Here is a 20,059-nt window from a genome sequence, read left to right as displayed (position 1 = left end):
GTTCAGGTAACCAAACTTTATAGAACTCTTTACACTATATACAGACACGAAAGCGGTACGTTTTTCCCCACGTCGATTTCCTCTGCGTACCTTGTGAAACCGTCTTCGAGACCCATGGAAGATGGTCACATCAGAGGACGGGGTGACTTGCCGGCCTACCGAACCTGGTTCCCTGAAGTCAGGCCCGGTGGCACATTTTTTGATGCACCACCACTTCGGTTGGACTCCACGGAGAGACCATTCGAGTGCGACAACGTTTCTGTCTTTTGAGTGTCCGGAGGCAAACTCTGGAGAGCGTTCTTTGACTCAACCCCACCACTTTCCAACGTTGCCGGGGTGCTTTGCGACTTCACTCTGTTAGTGAGACGTTTTTTCTTCCATAGTTGAAATTTGTAGAACATCCTTTCCTCAGTAGAGCGGTCTGGAGCAAGCCTGACCTGTCTATATTCCAGCACTGATTGGTTCGTAGTCTATCTGACGCATTTAGAATAATTTTCCTACTTTCAGCACTATCTAGCTCAATCAAGACAGGGTTATTTATCTTCCCCATACGTCTGCCAAACCGGGAACAACTTTTCACCGCTAAAGGTATATCATTACCAAGTTCAAGATGTTTCCTTAGCCAATTTTCAGCTCCTTCAGGCGTATCCAAATCATCAAAGGACACTCTGAAGGCCACCATATTAGAGGCTAAAGTATCCACAGTATACGACACTTTGGTAACGAGATTAGCGCTTGAATCTGCAAATTTCTGCGATTGTTCCATCATTTGATCATTAAGAGTGGCCACATGCTGAGACAAGACTTGAAAAGACTCCCGAATTCGATCAGTGTCCGCCTGTTGATCTTGAACTTGCATATTATCGATTGATATCTGTAGCCTTTTGACTTGAATCTTCAGTTCCTTATTCATTTCTTCTTGATCATCTTGTCTTTTCTCAAGTGTATCGTACCGTGCCTGGAATATTCTATCCCGTCGTTCCAGTTCGTTTACCAGAGTCGTCTCCAAACTCGCCACTCTGTGTTCCAGTATGGCAAACTTCGACGACAACATAGATTCAATGCCATTTAGCAGCACGTCAAGTGAAAAACCGACCACGCCTTGTTCTTTCACGACCATACCACCTTCAGCATTATCAATAGCGGCCACCTCCCCAAGCACTGGCTTCCTTGGGGTCACTACCGGGGTACGGTCTTGTCGAATGGGGCGCGTTAAGGCGTTGCTGGTACCATCATCATCCTTTGGAGACTCTATTTCATCCGTTGAAAAGCACTTCATACATTTAAAAGAGTCCTGAACATCGCCTGGAATTGTCCTCTCATTGTCTACCACCACACATTGTATCGAGGCACACTCAACATGGTACCAGCACAGACACTTTTCACAGCGAATCCACAGATCCTTGAAACCAGTGCCTTTATTCAAAGTACATTCATATTTGAAACAGGTCTGGCACTTTTGACTGTCATCCTTACGCAGAGGACGACACTTTCGTAGACCATAGACTTGAGACATAGCTACAAAAAACAACCCTACCGCCCGCTAGACGATGCCTCTTACCCCGTACTTTGTACAGGGCGCGCCGACTAGCAAACGGCTACTCCGCTAAGCCGAATACTCGGTAAAATATATACCTAATATATATTTATTTGCTAAGCCTAACTTTTAGAAATGGTTATATAAAAACGAATTTGAAAAAAGACCATATTTCTATGGTCTATGGTATCAGACTCTCTGAAGGTATTGCCAGAGTTGCTGAACTAGCTGTGCGCTTCCACAGCTTCCCATTGGAAACCGCTATGAAATTTATGGAGTTTACTTAAATAAAACTTTATTTCTAGGTCATTTATTATATATTATTCATATTTATAATTTATTTATTTATTTGTTAGTTTCTTTACGAAGTTTTGTATTATTTTCTGTAATTAATGGCATTTTCAAGCCCTTTCCGTTACTTTCCGTAGTTTTCATCGAAGTTTTCTGGTGTTTTCCTACTACCTTTTTAGCAGACTACCATTCAAATACTTCTTGGGTGGTCTTTATTTTGATTTGAAACTCATTGCGTAAACTAAGTTTTTGAACAATCATTTGATAGATATGATGATAAAAGTAATATAGTTAATTTGTAATACGGTGGCCTAGTTCTCTCTTAAATTATGTTACATTTTATAACTTTGCTATTATTTACTATGATTTACCTTTACTCACAAATCAACTGCGATACAAATACCATAGCAAATAATTTAACATTTCGTGTAAATCATAATAGCACAGTGCCCAAGTTTGGTAGTAGCGTAATATTCGAAAGATCTCATGTAATATCTTCAATGCCAAATGGTGAGATAGACTCATCAGTTCCATTTTCAATGATGAAACCGAATATCCGAGGAACGGGTCATTACATTGCTGATGAAAAATTACACAGCCACTGCTTAAAGCCAGCAATTTGTCAATCTTTGTCAAGAAGCACCTGCTTAGGTGCTAAACTACCTTATAAGCTTACCTCATTCTCATTAGTCAATGGAACATCATTGGATGACATCGAGGTATGGCAGTTTTAAAAGATTATAAATTAATGGATTTAAAAATGAATATATCCTTCAGGCAAAACTCCAATCTTGGACTAGCCTTAAGAGGGTTCCTAAATGTTGGGCTGTTTTACAAGCTTTGCTTTGTGCTATTCACCTTCCACCTTGTGATGATAATAATTTAGTTTTACCCCCAATTGAACTATGCAAGAAGACGCGAAGTCCTTGTAGAATAATTGAGTTAAATGGTGGCTGGCCCGATTATCTTCGATGTGACAATGACGCTTTATTCAGCTCGAATTGCAAAGTATGAATAATTGTATACAATGAACGAAAGTTAATTTAAAAATAATCTCAAATGTTTTAATAGCACGATTTAAAGGAATTGAAATTTAACAACACTGCCAGTTGCCAATCGCCTCTGGTTGAAACTGACCAAAGTTCAAACTGGTTTCCATCTGTAGATGGGTGTGGTGTGCAATGCTATAATCCTCTTGTTTCTTTGGTGCAACACAAGCAAATTCATTCCTTTATAGCCATAACTGGTTCACTGTGTCTCAGTTTCAACCTGCTTTCCGTTGTAAGTGTTATTTAACATTTTTTATTTGTACAATTCCATTAATTATTTTGCTTTTCAGTTAACCTTTATTGTTGATTGGAGAAATTCGCGGCGCTATCCTGCTGTGATAATATTTTATATAAATGGCTGTTATTTAATGGCTTGTATTGGTTGGTTGGCCCAATTCACTCCAGATTCTCGCAATGATTTAGTTTGTCATCGTGATGGCACAGCTCGTAAAAACCAACCTAGTTCGGGAGAGACGCTATCTTGTGTAACGGTCTTCATTCTCATCTATTATTTTATGATTGCGGCTTCCATATGGTTTGGACTGTTGGCATACGCTTGGGATTTCAGTTTTAAGTCCGTTGGTGTTCCAAGAAAAGCCATTGAAAACAAATCAGCTTATTTTCACTTGGCAGCTTGGTGTGTTCCTTTTGTAATGACTATCGCTATCATGGCAATGCAAGAGGTAATAAATCCCAGAGATTTTTTTTGTTTGTTTGCCGTGATTACTCACAGAAATTAAATTTTAATATAGGTTGACAGTGATTCTGTGTACGGAATTTGTTTTGTTGGATATAACAATATACTGATACGTCTAATTTTTGTCATTATACCCTTGATTGTGTCGTGGGTTGGAGGTTCTTTCTTTCTAGTTCGAGGTATTTTGATTGTTGGTCATGTAGTATTAAATATATGTTTTTTAACTAACAAATTGTAAATTAAGTGCTGCTAAAGGATGGTTGAATTGAAAGTTTTAACAAGTTTTCCATTTATATCGTAACTCGAGTTTTATGTTAATATCAGAATCCTTTTCACAGGATTCGTAACGCTTGTCAAAGTCAAGTGTGGTGGTAATGACGTTATGAGTCACCGGGTCAGATCGAGAATAAAAAACATGATAGTTCGTTTAGGTAAAATTTAAGAACCCTTAAAAATTTCAAACTAGATTCTAAATGGGTTTGTCGTTGTTTCAGGGCTTTTTATTTTATTCATTTCTTCTGCGGTTTTGAGTACTGTTGTGTGTCATATTTGGGATCATATACAGAAGGACAATTTGGTTGCTTCCTTGCAGGAATATGTTTAGTAAGATTCCTCTTCTCCATAAGCTTATTTAACCCTTCTTCATTTTCAAAAAGCCCTCCTTTTTTCAATTCTAGCTGCTTAGCGTTACGTTTCAGGGATCCTGACAGTCTTCCCTGTAAATTTCGGATGCAACCAAATCTTCTTTTAGTCCACCTTCAACTATTAGCCATGTTTGGATCTGGGATTGCCATGTCATCTTGGATATGGACTGCAGCGACATTTTCTGTTTGGAGAAGGTTCCTTTTAAGGTATTTGGGTTTGATAGTTTGTAGAACAGTAAGAGATTTGAATGATAATTAGGCATGTGCGAGCCTTGATTTTTGGGTTTCGAGTCGAGCTTCGAGTATTAAAAATTTTACTTTTCGAGTATCGAGCCGAGCTTTAAAATCTTACCGAGCTTTCGAGCACTCGAAGAATTAGGCTTAGCTTAAAAAGAGGTTTTAGAGTACTTGAATAATTACTAAGACCTAGCTTTATAAAGGGGGTTTCAGAGTACTCCGTGATAGATTTAGCTTAAAAAGGCTCTGAATAATTGGGTTTATTTAAGTAAAACATTTTTCAAAAATCAACTTTATTTATTAATTACTGCCAGAGCTTTTACGTTTATTTGAAGCCATATTGAGAAGTCTAAATTAATAAATGGCCATACAAGGGATTACAACAATAAAATAGTGGACTGATGAACCGCCAAAAAACTAACAATAAACAGCTAATGTAACTTACGGTTTTAGTTTCATTTTCTACATTTAAAATTGGTGACCAATCAGAAACTACTAGGACTTGTACCTCACCCAATAAGATATCTTAAGGCGGGACTATAGAATTTTTTTTGTAGCTTTTCCCGCCACTTTTACAAGCTCGCGAGTAGTGCCTTGGTAAGAATAATAGTTTCGAGTACTCGAAATTTAAGCCTAGGCCTCGATTTGAGGCTCGAACCATTTTCGAGCTTTTCAAAAAATGATTTTCGAGCTTCGAGCCGAGTACTCGGCTCGAAGCTCGATCGAGTACTCGAACAAAATCCAGTACTCGCACATGCCTAATGATAATAGTTAATAATCTTTTGTGTTAGGGTTTGTAACCATACGAGTAATGAACCAGTAAAGTTAAAAAGACATAAAATGATAGCCCATGCATTTGCTCAAAGACAAAATTTTAGTCACGGTCAGCTTTCACTGAGTTATGACAGCACTCACGAAGATCCTGTTGGTAAGTAGTATATTGTCAATTCAAATTTGTTTTTTAAATTTTGATTGAGTTTTGTACTGACAGGAATGAACTTGGAGGTTAACAGTTTGGCTTCTAGAGCTCCGTCTTCAACATGGGCCGCGGCCTTGCCAAAATTCCTTATTCGCAGAGGTGCCATCTCTGGAAGTGGACCATTAGGACTCAAACGATACTCTTCAACCTCTGGTAAATTTTTATATTCCTCTTAAGTCAATTCTATCGATTTTTGCGACCTTTTTCGAAAGGGGCCGCTATCTTCTCGGGCTCTTAGTCTCTAACCCTTCAAAAGTTACCCACATCTTGGGTCAGCAAAATCAAGGGAACACGTGCCGCCAAAGATCTATAGTTATATTGTATTTGAGCGAATGTGACGCATTGACGCGTCAACTATTGCTCTTAAAATTATCAGTAACCTAAAGAGGTTCTTGGTATAACATACCATCCGTGACTTGTACAAGGGAATATTTAAATATTTGTAATGTAGTGAAATATTTCCGTAGATATAAGTCAGTGTCCCATTCCGTTGGCTCGTTTGACTGGGCGTCGTCATTCGATGGACTCGCAGAATAGCATGCAAATGAGCGAGAAAGAATGGATAGCCACGGCGGCGGCTCACGCTCAAGAGTTGGCCAGACAAAGGAGACGCAAAACCAGGAAAGAAAGGGAGCGATTCCACCGCGGCAACAAAAGAATCTCGCCTTGGCTGCTCATTCGCGGTCGCCGAGGAAGCGACACTTCCCAACAAAGCAGCGCCACGACGACCGCGAACAATTCGAATCAGATCGTCAGGAAAGTGAATAAAGTCACCAAATCAACCAGTACGGGGGATCTGGTTCTGAACGAACCCGTGTTCTTCCGTCCGCCGACGGCTCTAGTTTTCCCAATAGCTCGTCCGTTGGTTCAGAGACAACCGCTAATTATCCCTCCTTTTACACACGGAATGGCGGAAAACAGTCTGCGCGTCGGTAGCGACGGGAAACCGTTGATATCGCCCAATATCTTCGCCCCGCCCAAAACGACAGTTCCTAAAGTGAACGGCTTTGCCATTCCCGGACCGATGGTGCCCGCTCATCCCAATTACGTGGCTGCGTCGCCGCTTTCTCCGTGGTCTCCTTACGCGGCCTTACCATTTACATATCCAACGTACGTTGGTCTGGCCGCGTTGATGCCCGACCACGAGCCCATCATCCCTCTAAACCCGATGCCGGACAGTTGTAGCGAGGCTGAATTTTTCCCTATAGTCATGTCCGACAGTGACTACACGGACACCGGTTTTAAATCACCCAACGAGGACCAGTTGCTCAACGCGAAGCTAGTTCAAGATCGAATCGACGCCATCGTCGGACCGGGTCTTAGCAAAAGCGTTAGTCCCACGAGCAACTCGTCGAACCTCAAAGACGAAGCGCCCAACGCGGAAAAGAGATTAACGAACTCTCTAGAGAGCGTACATTTACCCGATGCCAATCTCAAAGCCGCCGATACGAATAAAGTGTCGTACAGGAAAAAGTTGTTTAGTTCGATAAGTAACCTCCGACAAACGAATCTGAACATTAAAAGGCAGTTTTCGGTTCCTTCGTTAGTCGCTGGAAGTAAAGATATGAGGAAATCTCAAACGGGTCTAGTTTTAGTTCCCAAACGTAAAGAAGCGAATCAAAGCGAAGACGCTCTAGAAACTAATAATTTGTTGGTAACGAAAAGCGATTCTCACGTGCTCAAATAATGTTTTTTTATTTTGTAAATTGTAGATTACCTGATACTGGAAATTTATCCAGATTTTTAGATAAATTTTAAGATTTAACTTATTAATAGCGTTTAATACTCAGGCTGTAATTTACGAATTGGTAAAATACTGAAGCCTCCATTTTAGTTTTCTAGGCATATCCATGGATTCGTTGAATCCAAAATGTAAATCGTGTCCCATTTTTTTAATTATTTTTCTATATGAAGATGTAAAATATAGTGTCCTTTTGTTTTAAATAAAATGAAAATTATATTTCTATCGCTTTTGCGAAATCCAATATGAAATATCTAGGTTTTTTTAATTCTGTACTTCAACACCAGTCTGGGCTGTGGAAGCTAGGAGCAACAAACCCAGCACCCCACGCAAGGAAAACGCAACCCGTCAAAAGTCGTGCATTTTCTTGCGTACGGTTTTCATTGGTTAGACGCTTTAGCGCCTGCTGCTGTCGGAAGGGAAAAATTCCGAAATTGTCTTCCCCTTTCCGTCATCATCCTTTACAATGCAGTCCATAGGTGGTTCCTTTTAACTTAACATTGCGTATATACTTATAGCATGTCACTTTTGCTTATAGTCCAAGAGCCCATGACAAAATAAGCATGTGATAGGCCCCCATTTTGACCCGTAAGACAAACAGTTCTTTGTTACAAATCACTAACCTAATTAAAAAATACCTTGACCCCTCGTGTACCTTATCACATACTTATTTTGTCATACCACTCTCCTCTATTCGGCTTTCCGTTGCTACGCAACCCGATTTGAAATTTTTAATGTTTAGGCTTAGTTTTTCTTTTCGGTGTTATAGTCGCGAGCCAGATTTCCGGCACGGTACTGACGAGTCCCAAATAGGACGAAACCGGTCTACCGTTGGAATTTCTGGCTATTTAATTTAATTTAATTTAGTTTTTCACTCGAAAATCTATTTTGTCCGAGTTTCGCGCCTTTTTGTTTGCTCGAATATGGCACGCAGGTCAAAATTAATAAAAATTGAAAATTTCCTCATTTTTCCAAAAAAAGTTAAAAATATAGCCTTTTTTTTTAAAAAAAGGTAAAATGTTGATATATTTTCTAATTTTGCACAAAAAAAAGTGTGTTAAAAATATTTATGTTTGTGAAAAAAATATCTGTGTGAAAAAAAATATTTGTGTGTGAAAAAATATATTTGTGTGTGTAAAAATATATTTGTGTGTCAAAGAGTATTTCTGTGCGTGAAAAAGTATTTCTGTGTGTGAGAAAAGTAATTCTGTGTGATAAAAGTATTTCTGTATGTGAAAAAAATTTGTGTTTTAAAAATATTTGCAAAAATATTTTGCGGAAAAAATAAACATAGGTGGCACCCTCTGCATAACAGTAAAATAAATCATGGACGACCTATGCTCTAAAGGGACTTAGTAGTAAGCCTTATCAAAAAATGGGATTCGACAACACAAAAATATTTTTTAACAATAGGGAAAAACCGAACTTCAAAATAGCTACCGCAGCGCTATTCCAGGGGAAGCTAACTTCGTCGCTATGGGGCGCAGCTTTAAAATTTTGGTGCTACGTTATTCCGTATTACTTCCTTGTTACAAGTATCAAAATATCAAAAATAAATAGACATAAACAGAAAGTCTCGCATTGGAGGCAAAGTTCGCGCCATGTAATCTGAGAAACTACTTTAACCCCTTTCGGCGGTGCTGACCCCCTTCGCGGACCGTTACAAATTTAGGGCATTGCACGAGGTACATGCGAAAACTGGTTTTAAAAACGTCGCTCTCCGCGAAATAGCTAGCAGCTAAGTTCGTAGTCTCCGGGCGCACGTGTGTACCAAAATCAAAACTTAATGTTTTAGTTTTGTGTTATAATGATGGAAAATTCTCGGAGAGTTATGGATGTTATTATTAAGAATTATGCTGAAGACGTAAACGTATTTATTTCATCCCATTTACTTAAAGGAATTATAAATCCGAATATTTCAGTGTTCGTTTCTTTCTCTTCCACAGATTTTGGATATTCAGTTACTAAGCCTAGGTCTACCTTATCTACGTCTTCTAACGCTTTGCTTTTTTTTAAAATATCTTCATTGTTTTCAATTTCAACGAGTTCAGTTTGAACTCCAGTCGTATGCAACTCTTTTATGTATAAATTACATGGACTTGCCTGGTTTTTAGAATTTTCTGGCATTAATGATGGGGTTTTTTCCGAGCCATTTAGAACTGAAAATTAAGCGGACGATCGAAAGAGCTTATAGGAAATCCCGCCAGGGTGTTTAGCATCGCGAAACACTACTTTTACAAATTTCCGACCAAAATTTTCCAATGCTTTACAGGCGATCTGATTGGGTGGCACTCAAAGGGTGGGAAGCATTGGGGGTTTGCACCTTAGATTTCATGGAAACCAAAGGGAAAGGTACAGAATACCGCAAATGCGAGACTTTCTGTTTATGTCTATTTATTTTTGAAAATATCAAATGTGTCTGGTAATTTTTTAAGTTCTGCCTCATTTTGGGGTCTTCCAAACGCTGTGGAGGCGTGTGTTGAGTTTGAAGATCTGAAGATTTTTCACACAAAAACTATTTTTTAACTTTATACATCCCTGATTGATTTTTCTGCTATTATCGGTTGTCGAATCCCATTTTTTGATATGGCTTATTACTAAGTCCCTTTAGAGCATAGGTCGTCCATGATTTATTTTACTGTTATGCAGAGGGTGCCATTTATGTTTATTATTTCCGCAAAATATTTTTATAACACAAATACTTTTATTTTACACACAGAAATACTTTTATCACACACAGAAATACTTTTCTCACACAGAAATACTTTTCTCACGCACAGAATTACGTTTTCACGCACAGAAATACACTTTCACGCACAGAAATACTTTTCTCGGGCACAGAAATACGTTTTCACGCACAAAAGTACTCCTTCACACACACCAAAATATTTTTTTCGATATTTTTTAATTTTGACCTAAATGGCGTGCCATACTCGAAGACCTATCGGTAAGAGCTATATTAGTAGTTTTTAAATTTCTTCAAATTTGTTTAAGGTTTAGCTTTATTATCCCTTTTTTTAATGGACTAATTTACTTATTCGCTAATTTTATCATCCTTTCCGTAAAACGCTCAGCGTAAAGGTCCTTCCAGTGAAATTTGTACAGAACACTGCGTTAGCATGTTTAAAGGCTAGCTGCGTTCCCTTTGTGTTTGTTGCTGGCTCCTAGGTGGAAGCTAGTCCGTGCCCCCGCCAGCTGTAGGCACAAGTAGGCACGTGCCTATGTTAAAAAAATTTAGGCCTATTTTAGGGGCCTCTAAAAGTTTAAAAAAATTGCCTCTGGGGCCTCCAAATGTGATTTTCAAATTTTATTTATTTTTAAAAATTGGTCATCTAGCCCCCTAAAAAAAGAACTCCCATTCAATTCCAATTTCCAAGCGTCCTAAATGGCCCTAACAAAACGTTCCCTTTTGAACCACCTATACTCGAAATCAATATTACTTGAGTACACAAACAAAGGCAGCGAACTCTGTGGTTTCTGCTTTTGGTAGTGTACTCTGTTAACATTGATATAGCAAGGAGGATTAAGGGAAGGGGAGTTGTATTGAGGCTCCTCTTATGGCTGCATCCGTAGTCAGAGATCGTGAGACGCCCAGTGGGTGGGAGCGGGAGGAAAACGTATGTAAAATACTGGCTCGCGTTCCTGTTTTGAGCGCCCTCTTGTTTAAAACAATTGTTGAAGGTTATTTCGGTTTTTATTTTGAGAATTTTGCTGCTTCGGTGTTTCGTCGTGAATACGCTAAAAATGTATGTCGACTAGATTTACTTAGTAAATAAAATTCCCTTAATCCTCCTTGAATATAGAGTATATGACAAAAGACTGGCCCGGGACGGGGAAGTCCGTCGTGCAAGGAAAGCAGCAAAAAAAACCACCTGTTCGCCTCAGTGATAAATTAGCTCCAACCAACACAATAAACATAAGCTTAGTTTCTAGGAATTCTACAAAAGGGGGCATAAAGTGAAAAACTGGATTTCTTTAATACGACTTAAACCGTTGCAACGCTTAAACGAAGGGAAATCCCAGCGGAGCTGAAGTCGAAGCGTAAAGCATCGTACCAGTCACTATTTTGAATAGAGAGCGTCCTGGGGATTAGGGTTTTTTCTTTTTTACTCCTTGTCCCTTTTGCGAAATCACGTGATATCAGTGACCACTGATGATTGATCCCAGATAACGCGCGTTTCTTCATTTCGTTTTCTGCTCCTGAACAAACAGGTAGTTCTCAATTTCGATTCTCTCCCAGTCAAATTTTTTCTAAGTCTCTTCCGAGACTAACTTTGCCAATACAGCCTTTTTAAAGGCTATTTAGCTGTTTTAAGCTAATTTTTAAACAGCCTTTTTCAAGGCTAATTAGCTATTCTAGCTAAATTATTCAAAAAGCCCTTTTCAAGGCTAATTAGCTATTCTAGCTAAATTATTCAAAAAGCCCTTTTCAAGGCTAATTAGCTATTCTAGCTAAATTATTCAAAAAGCCTTTTTCAAGGCTAATTAGCTATTCTAGAAAAAATATTCAAACCGCTTTTTTCAGGGCTTTGATATAGCTGGTATTATTAAAAAGTCTGTTTGAAGACTACATAGCTTTAACTAAGCTTTATTTTCTTAAACCTTTTTAAGGTTATTTCACTATTAGTATATAATAGTAGCATTTTCAAATATGAGTACCAGAAAATTTTTATCTGGGTCCCAAAAATGAGAAAAATGGAAAAGGGAAGATAGTTTCGTTAGTAATCAGAAAGGTGCAATGGCACGTTTTTTGAAATCGTCGGCGCAAAGCCATAACTATAGTTCTGAGAAAAACCTAGTCAAAGAATTGGGAAAGGGTTTAGAATCCTTGGAGACTGATAACAGTCACTGTTTTAGTAATACTGCTGAAGTTCTTCTAAACGTCAGTACTGATATGGAAATGGAACTGACTCATGAAGGAGAAATTGCAGAAGTAATTGCAAACCCCAACTCTAACCATGCACAAAATACATCAAACAACGTGTCCAATTCAAAATAAATGGGCTTACACGCGTTGAATAACTTGGATATTAGTCTAGATAAAGATTGCCTTCCAGTTCAGCCTAAACTAAATCCTTTTCCTAAAAGATTAATTGGCGGTAAAAATCGAGGTTTCAATTCTTCTTGGTATGACAAATATCAAATGATTGAATATTCAGTTGCAAAGGATGCAGTGTATTGTTTTTGTTGCCGTCATTTTTTAGGCAGTAGAAACACTGCATTTCCAAAGGGATTTTCGGATTGGAAAAACATGGGGACACAATTCGAAGAACACTTCACTTCCAACAAATCTTCTCACCAACTAGCCTACAAAATGTACTTAGACTACATGGAATCCAAATCCCGTGGATCAATAGTTTGCCAGGTTAACGACCACCATAGACTAGACGTTATTAGAAACAGAGAGGTCCTATCTACACACGTGGAAGTGATTATTTTATGTGCCCAACAAGATTTAGCACTTCAGGGGAACACTTATACATCCGCCGACAATATTGGGAATAGGGGAAACTTTATTGCAATATTAGATATTTAAAAAAAATGTCATGATTTAAAAGAAAGTTTAGTGAGAAAAATTATTGTTCAAGAGGTCAACTACTATAGGGTAGTTTGGGCGCTTGCCCAACGTGTTTAGCTCAGGAGGTCCGAATTAAAACGTAATAATTAGATTACTTTGAAATTTAAAATTGTCAAAATTATTTTAAGCACTAAACAAGAGGCTGTTTTACACATCAATATTAATTTAATAAGTTAATACACAACAATAAAACAGTTCAGCTTGAAATAGCGCGAAACTAGACAATGGCCACTGTAGTCTTCCCCCTTAACAATGGGGGAGACAAGCCTAAATAAGTAGTTGATGAATTTGGGTAAAGAGGTAATCGTAGGGTGGAATTCTTCGATTAAAAGTAAAGTTGGTAATATTTATTTGTAAATAATATACTTAATAATAAAAAATTTATTAATTTAATAATAATAAAACTTTTATTAATTTAATAATAATAACATTTTTATTAATTTAATAATGATAAAATTTTTATTAATTTAATAATGATAACATTTTTATTAATTTAATAATAATAAAATTTTTATTAATTTAATAATAATAAAAATTTTATTGATTTAATAATAATAAAATTTTTAAATAATTATATACAATTTGGCTAGTTAAAGAACAACAAAAATGACAAAGGAGTTTTTTATGGGGGCCTCTTAATCACGCAGTGCCTACTCGCGAAAAAATCCTGGCGGGGCTACTGAAGCTAGTTCAAGAGCATTGTCACGCGGCCAGGTCCAGGCTTAGTTTGTACTTTGGAGGTCGCCGGTCGAAAAAGACCTTTGAAGTCAATTAGACCATTAAAACCGCTTCTTGAAGGTAGGGCGCCGCAAGAGGATAATCCCTTTCGCGTCATGTTAATTCTAAGTCCATCTATTTCGCGGACCACTTCTCGCGTACTTCGAGAACTCTTTGATCCTTCCTCCTATACTTCGCTTACCCATACTTCTGTACTTGGCGTAAGACTTCGCATGCATATGGGACGCCAAGACTTCAAACGGGTGTCGCGATCGAAAATATTTTATTTTTCATGTATGTATATCTATTGATGCATAATTAGCATTTCTCGCTTCGGAGATATCTAATGATACATTTTATAGGCCGCTTTTACAGAAATGCCCGTACTCGAGCTCCGGAGGTGCTCCAGAAATTTGTAATTGACAAATGGATGGAAAATACAATTTCAATGTAGACCTTGCGGATTTTTTAGTGACGTTAATAAATAATTGCTTTACATGGTATCGAAAAATTTGGACGCATTTACTACAATAATAAAATTACTCTGGAAAAAAAATTTGTGAAAAGTAAATGATAAAATTTTTGTACTTTTCATTTTTTCGAAAACCTCTTGGTGCTCCTTGCAGGCTTGGTGCACTTTTTAAGGTTTGGTGTCCTAGGCCCAGGCATTTTCGGCCTATTGGATAATCCGGCCCTGATCACGCAGTGTAGGCGTACTTCACGGCAGGGCTCATAGCGATCCTATAATTCTGAAATGGTCCTATGAAATCCTATAATTTATTTTTTTATCTATATTTTTAGCATATTCGGTTAAAACCCAGCTGATAAAATTTTGAAAGACCAACAAGAAATATATTTAATTGGTCCTTTTTATCAAGATTTGAAATTTCGTTTTCTAATCTGTCTTACGTTATGTCTCCATTTAAATACACGCCATAAAACTGGACGCTTTTCTATATTTTAACCCTCTAAAATTCCTTTAAATTGGTGATTTAGTCCTATAATTATCCTACAATTTTGAAAATTTGATCCTATAATTCCTATATATTTTTTAGCACTATTCACGGGCCAAGGGGTGCAATAACTGGTGACTTTAATGGGTGTCGGGGTTCGGCACTTGAAACCCAACATTTATGTAGTATCTGGGAATAAGAGAAAAGGTTCCTTGAGAGTTACCAGTCTACAGTATTAGAAATTAAATTTGGGACGGCGAAATAAGAATGCCGCGGTTTCGAAAACTGGGGCTGGACCGATATGTTTTATATTATAATATTATTTTAAATTACATAAAACTAGAACTCTATAATGTCCCAAAATATTATTAACGAGATGGCCCAGGCCATAATTAATATTAGCCTCATCCCCATCTCTTTTCCCAGGGAAACCATTTTTAAATGTTTAAGTTAAATGTGGGCCCATAATTCTTAAACTCTTTTTATAATTGATAGAACTTCAAAAGCGTTAAGACTAAACAAAATGTTTATTCAAATTAGATATTTATTCTGGTTTCAAATTTCCGTCTATCACACCAGTATAGTATATCAATTAACAATGCCATATCTCAAAGCAAAACCAAATACCGCGAAAAAAACCCTAAGCCTCGGTTGCACTGTAAATTCCCACGTATAACACCGTACAATTTTTCTATCAGTTTACAATGCCATATCAAAAAGGGGAACAATGTACCACCAAAAAAAAACACTAAGCTTCGGCTTAAATGTAAATAGCCGTGTATAAAACCAAAAACTGGTTTTTCTATCAGTATCACAATTTACAATGCCATACATCAAAGCGCAACCACGTACCGCGAAAAAAAAACCCACTAAGCCTCGGCTGCACTGTAAATTTCCCTGTATAATACCAGAAAATTGTTTTTCTATTAGTACGTCAATTTACAATGCCATATCTCAAAGGAGAATCAATTTCCGAGTAAATCGATTCGGAGCCTAATACGTCTCATTTTCATTTGACCGACCAAAATCCCCCGTTTGGTTCTTATAAATGGTTAGATAGAGCATTGCCCCCTGGATTAAGAGAACCCCTAGACATCGTTTTTCTACAGGGGGCGGCAAACATTTTTTACACGCTCGTGAAACATTCACGACGTCAGTAGATGGCGCGATTTCCAACCTTTATATCCAGACGATCAAGGCGGGAATTTTAAATATTATCGCATAAGCCAATGTCCTTAAACAATAGTAGCCGATCTTTCGCTGTCAGCCTGACTTGATGAAGTCAAAATAGAAAGATCTAGGGCCATCTTTCGGCCAACAGAGGCATAAAACTAAAATTGATTTTGCCAGTTTCAAAAATTCAACACCTGCCCATTTCTAGGCCTTCTCTTAATCCAGGGGGCAATGGATAGAGGGAACTAATATCGAAAGAACGACACCCCAATCTCTAGCAAGTTCCGTTGCGGAGAATCGAAAATCAGAATGAGGGACGAAAACCCCCCTTTTTTGAAAAAAAAAAAAACCGGTGCGGCACTGAAATGGTTAGATAGAGGGAACTAATACCGAAAGAACGACACCCTAACTAGCGAGTGCCGTTAAAGATAGTTTAATGTTTAGCGGGATAACATTCGGAGCTAGCGTTTCTCCTTTGTATTCACTTATATCACCGCCAACGACAGCATCGAAAATAATAGCATCTTTCCCCTCTATAACTAGACGGGATGATGCTAAAAAGTGTGAATATGAAGGAAGTGAACTTCCCCAAATAATTTCCATAGAAACGTAAAAGTTTAAAGTTTTATTTTTTAAAAGAATTTCTGATTCCGGGTGGGTGGGAAATTTCTATATACACTTACATAATGTTACGGAATCGGTTCCAAATAGCTTTTAAACCGATATAATTTAAATGCGAGTGAGAAAAACCGAATTAATATTGAAAAGGTTAAAGCTCTCCGTTGTACCGGTATTCGAAACGAAACGGGATTCAAAACTAGATTGGAAATAACGTTACTATTACAGTTTTCTTTACAGTGTACATTTTTTTGTTTATAAGTTTTATTTCTCCAAATTTCGGCGGTCGGTCGTGATCATCACACTGCTTTTTCTCGTTAATCATCACAGTCTTTTAAATTAAATCCAAAAGAACGCGAAACTAATGACACACTGGTAAAACGCACGTGGAATGTTACTGTTTTAAAACAACCGAGTGAAATGTTACCGCAATGATACCTAATTAATTCGTAGTCTGACCTACAGTTGAAACAAATATCTCGAGAAACGTCGTAAAAATTCTACAGTCCTCATTTCGGATTTATTGGAATTTATAATTAACGTGTTTACGCTAGCTCATACTTATTATGCTTGACATAATTTAGTAACTTTACAATCAGACCTCCAATCATTCCCCTGCCCGTTTGGGGATGATTTCCAAGACACTTTTTACTGGTCTTTCGAAAGCGACTCCGTCGAAACATTTTTATAAAGGGAGCCATTTACTTTTGATTATTATAATTCTATAGAGTCGCCTCATTGGTTCGACCCGTTTTTATTTGTTAATTAAAAATCTGTCCGTGTCGAAACCGCGCGTGTCTGTGATTCATTCCCATTTATAACAACTGTCCGCTTTCATTCGATAGGCCTATTAAAATGTCTCCATTTGAATTTCTGAATAATTGCTCCGAATTGGCTACGCATTAGTCGCTTAAGCTGCATCAGAGAATTCTGGGTAAAAAAGTCCCCGAATCTTCGAAAGGTTCTCCGGCCGCGGTGGCCCGGCTGCCCATCACAATCGTGTTCTCGCTGTCGGTACGTCGGCATACTGCGGAAATTAAAAAGACAAATATTATAAGCGCTATAACTATGATACCATGGAGGAAGAGAGAGGAGGCTTTATGAATAACCTTGTTACCCCGGGAGCTTGATGCCAACTCCCACAGGGTAGGAGAGTGGGGGCTGACAAAAAAGGGGATCAGCACCCGTCAACTCTCACGGCCTGGCTGCGCGTTCTCTAGTTGGCTCCCTCTATTTTTGTTGAAATTGTTGGCCGTTGTGAAATTACACCGACTACGCCTAAACACTAAAAGAGGGCGCCAAATAGGGAACGCGTGAGACGACACGAAAACCGACGGGTGCTGATCCCCTTTTTTGTCAGCCCCCACTCTCATACCCTGTGGGAGTTGGCATCAAGCTCCCGGGGTAAAAAGGTTATTCATAAAGCCTCTCTCTCTTCCTCCATGATGACACTACAACATCCTTTCTTAGCCGTGATCTCAAAAGGCCGTATCTTCTAAGTTAAAAATTTCGTCTACTAACACGAACTACAATTTGTTTTTAACGTAACTAACGCTAACTAGAATAGCTTCTGTTGAACCTCGTGGGAAAAAAATTAAATTATGTGATCCACCGTAAATGGGAGTTTAAAGTCCCACATCTATGTTGGGTCAACTAGTGTTACATTTACCAGATTTATCAGACGCAAGGGGTAAAAACGATTTTTTACCATTGGACCAAATCCCATTCGTCCAAATGTACCATTTCACCGAATTCCAATCGCGTTTTGCTCGGTTTTCATTCAATATAATTTTAGGGATACATTTTTATATAAATATATAAAAGATACAATACATACAACTACTATGCATTCGGTCAAATTGGAATTCGGTCGTATGGGAAAACTCATACAAGCGAATTCCCATACGACTGAATTCCCATTCGGCCGAATCATACGATTTTGACAGATTTTATATTATCCTAACCTAACCTTACGTAAGCTCAACCAGAACTATAGCCTATACTATAAGCCACGTTCACACTAGAGCCTAAAACCCAGTTTAGGTCGGTTTGAATGACAGTTTTGACCGCCGACGATAATTCTTGGTTCACACGTGCGAAATCGCTTCACCCCGGTTCGCTTATAGCCAAGGCTTAACGCCATTTCAAATTATGACTAGAATTTTCAAAATACTAAAATGTATCCCAAAACAATTAGTTAATCATGTTTAATATACATATAGTAATATTATTTGACATTGTTTAGAATTTTATCCATTATTTTTGAAAATACGAGCAATTTTACTTCCCCGCCTTGTCGTTTTGAAAGCGATTCTAAGCGAACTGACTTGGACGAGTTGCTTCCCGAACAAACACGAAGCGATTTCTCAGTGTCGGTTTGACTTATAAAACGTGCAATGTATTCTATCACGATGGGCCGTCTATAACGCAACCTATAGGACAGTACCTATAGCCAAACGCACCTAGCATGGTCCAATCGGATAATAATCCAACCTAACCTAACCCAACCTAGCAAATCAGATATGACTTAATTCGGTTGAATGGGACCCCGCCAACTTTCGTGCTATTTTTATAAATATATTGGCTATATATTGATTCGGTCAAAGGGAATTCGGTTGTATGGGATCGAACCGGTAAAAACCATTCGTAGCTCTTTGTATAGCGAACGATTTTGTCGATTTAGAAGAAACTCCTCTTTAAGGAGTCGACATTGTCCTTGTCCGTAGTGGTAAATTTGTCGAAAGAACTTACTGGAGTCCTCGAGCGAGAGTTTGCTGATGGCGGAAGAGGCGGCGGATGGCTTCCGGCTGCTGGCCAGCGCCGTCCCCTCCTTTCTCTTGCTGGCCATCGCCTTGTTCCCTTTGTACACTTTATACATTGATTTCTGATATTGATCTAAAATGACGCAAAAGTCGTTAATTTCCAACGGCACCTTCTCCTTCGTTCGCGCGTATTTACGGAAGCGGCCATTGTTACCTAAGTCAGTCGCGTCTCTCGAGGCTTGTACCGCTTTCGGAATCTTCTGCGTCGATCCGTCGGCTTTGTTGTAACCAGCCAACCAGCGATGCTTGTGCGCCTCTTCGGCTGTCATACGAAGGTTCGGGTTCCAGCTAATTCGAACAATCATTTTTCGGAAGAACACCGTTAAACGAAGAACATTTATTTTTCGCCTAATATAACGCCATAAGTTGATAATTGCGTTTCGCAAAAGTGTCAGTTCATTATCTTCCGCATTTACTGAGAGCAATTTCTAGAATGGACAAGCATTTTTTGTGGACTTCAGGGGCGCTTTAAAATTCTAAGAATTCTTCCATTGATAGTGAGGATTCTCCAGGGGCGTAGGAACATTCTAGAAGTTGGAGGGGCAAAGTGAAACCAAAAGGGGTCTGGATAAAGGTTTGGAATTTTTAATGGTGTGTAGCTTCTCCGAATGCATTTGTACATTTTTCTACTATATACATTGGTGGGAAAAGACTGAAATTTAAACACAGTTGAGGTTCTGTAAGCTTTATATGCTTTTAAAATGAGAATTTGAGCCTTGCGAAGATTTCAACAATAACATTAGTTGCCCCTCCCAGTAAAATTCTAGGGAGGGGCATTGCCCCACTTGTCCCCCTGGTTCCTACGCCATTGGAATTCTCACTTCTAAAAATTTTGACGATCCTTCTCACAGGAAATGACGTAATCTCTTCTCGCGAGTTCTATTGAGAAATGTGAGATTGCCTCCGAGCATTCTCACTTGGTCAAAAAGGGGGGATATTGTAAATAAAAATGGCAGCTAATATTCTAATCAGTTTTCTTGATGCTGAAGAAAATAAACATTATGATATTTTTGTGGACGAAAA

The 20,059-nt window shown here is 38.3% G+C and overlaps 2 protein-coding genes across 2 annotated transcripts in view; one reads left to right on the top strand and one right to left on the bottom strand.

Annotated features, from left to right (window-relative positions):
- The first annotated feature begins 2,063 nt into the window (after nt 1-2,063).
- Nucleotides 2,064-7,400, top strand: smo (smoothened, frizzled class receptor). Its single transcript, XM_090181675.1, has 11 exons — nt 2,064-2,547; nt 2,606-2,836; nt 2,900-3,109; nt 3,168-3,560; nt 3,630-3,753; nt 3,913-4,005; nt 4,069-4,177; nt 4,252-4,425; nt 5,247-5,383; nt 5,447-5,587; nt 5,902-7,400. The coding sequence occupies exons 1-11, from the start codon at nt 2,158-2,160 to the stop codon at nt 7,119-7,121; spliced, it is 3,222 nt and encodes a 1,073-aa protein (XP_090037801.1). The 5' UTR covers nt 2,064-2,157; the 3' UTR covers nt 7,122-7,400.
- An 8,853-nt stretch (nt 7,401-16,253) lies between these two features.
- Nucleotides 16,254-20,059, bottom strand: part of LOC149936497 (dual specificity tyrosine-phosphorylation-regulated kinase 4-like) — a 62,635-nt gene continuing 58,829 nt past the window's right edge. The window contains exons 11-13 of the mRNA XM_090180762.1: nt 19,191-19,324; nt 18,966-19,109; nt 16,254-17,241 (exon numbers count right to left, since the gene is read on the bottom strand). Coding sequence (XP_090036888.1) covers nt 17,135-17,241; nt 18,966-19,109; nt 19,191-19,324 — 385 coding nt within the window. The 3' untranslated portion in view covers nt 16,254-17,134. The remainder of the gene's footprint in view (nt 17,242-18,965; nt 19,110-19,190; nt 19,325-20,059) is intronic.

Source organism: Leiobunum rupestre, chromosome 7 (assembly GCF_980474605.1).
Source record: "Leiobunum rupestre chromosome 7, qqLeiRupe1.1.hap1, whole genome shotgun sequence".
NCBI classification, from domain to species: Eukaryota; Metazoa; Arthropoda; class Arachnida; order Opiliones; family Sclerosomatidae; genus Leiobunum; species Leiobunum rupestre.
The sequence above is the reverse complement of the archived record's forward strand: the minus strand, read 5'-3'. Positions and strand labels throughout refer to the sequence as shown.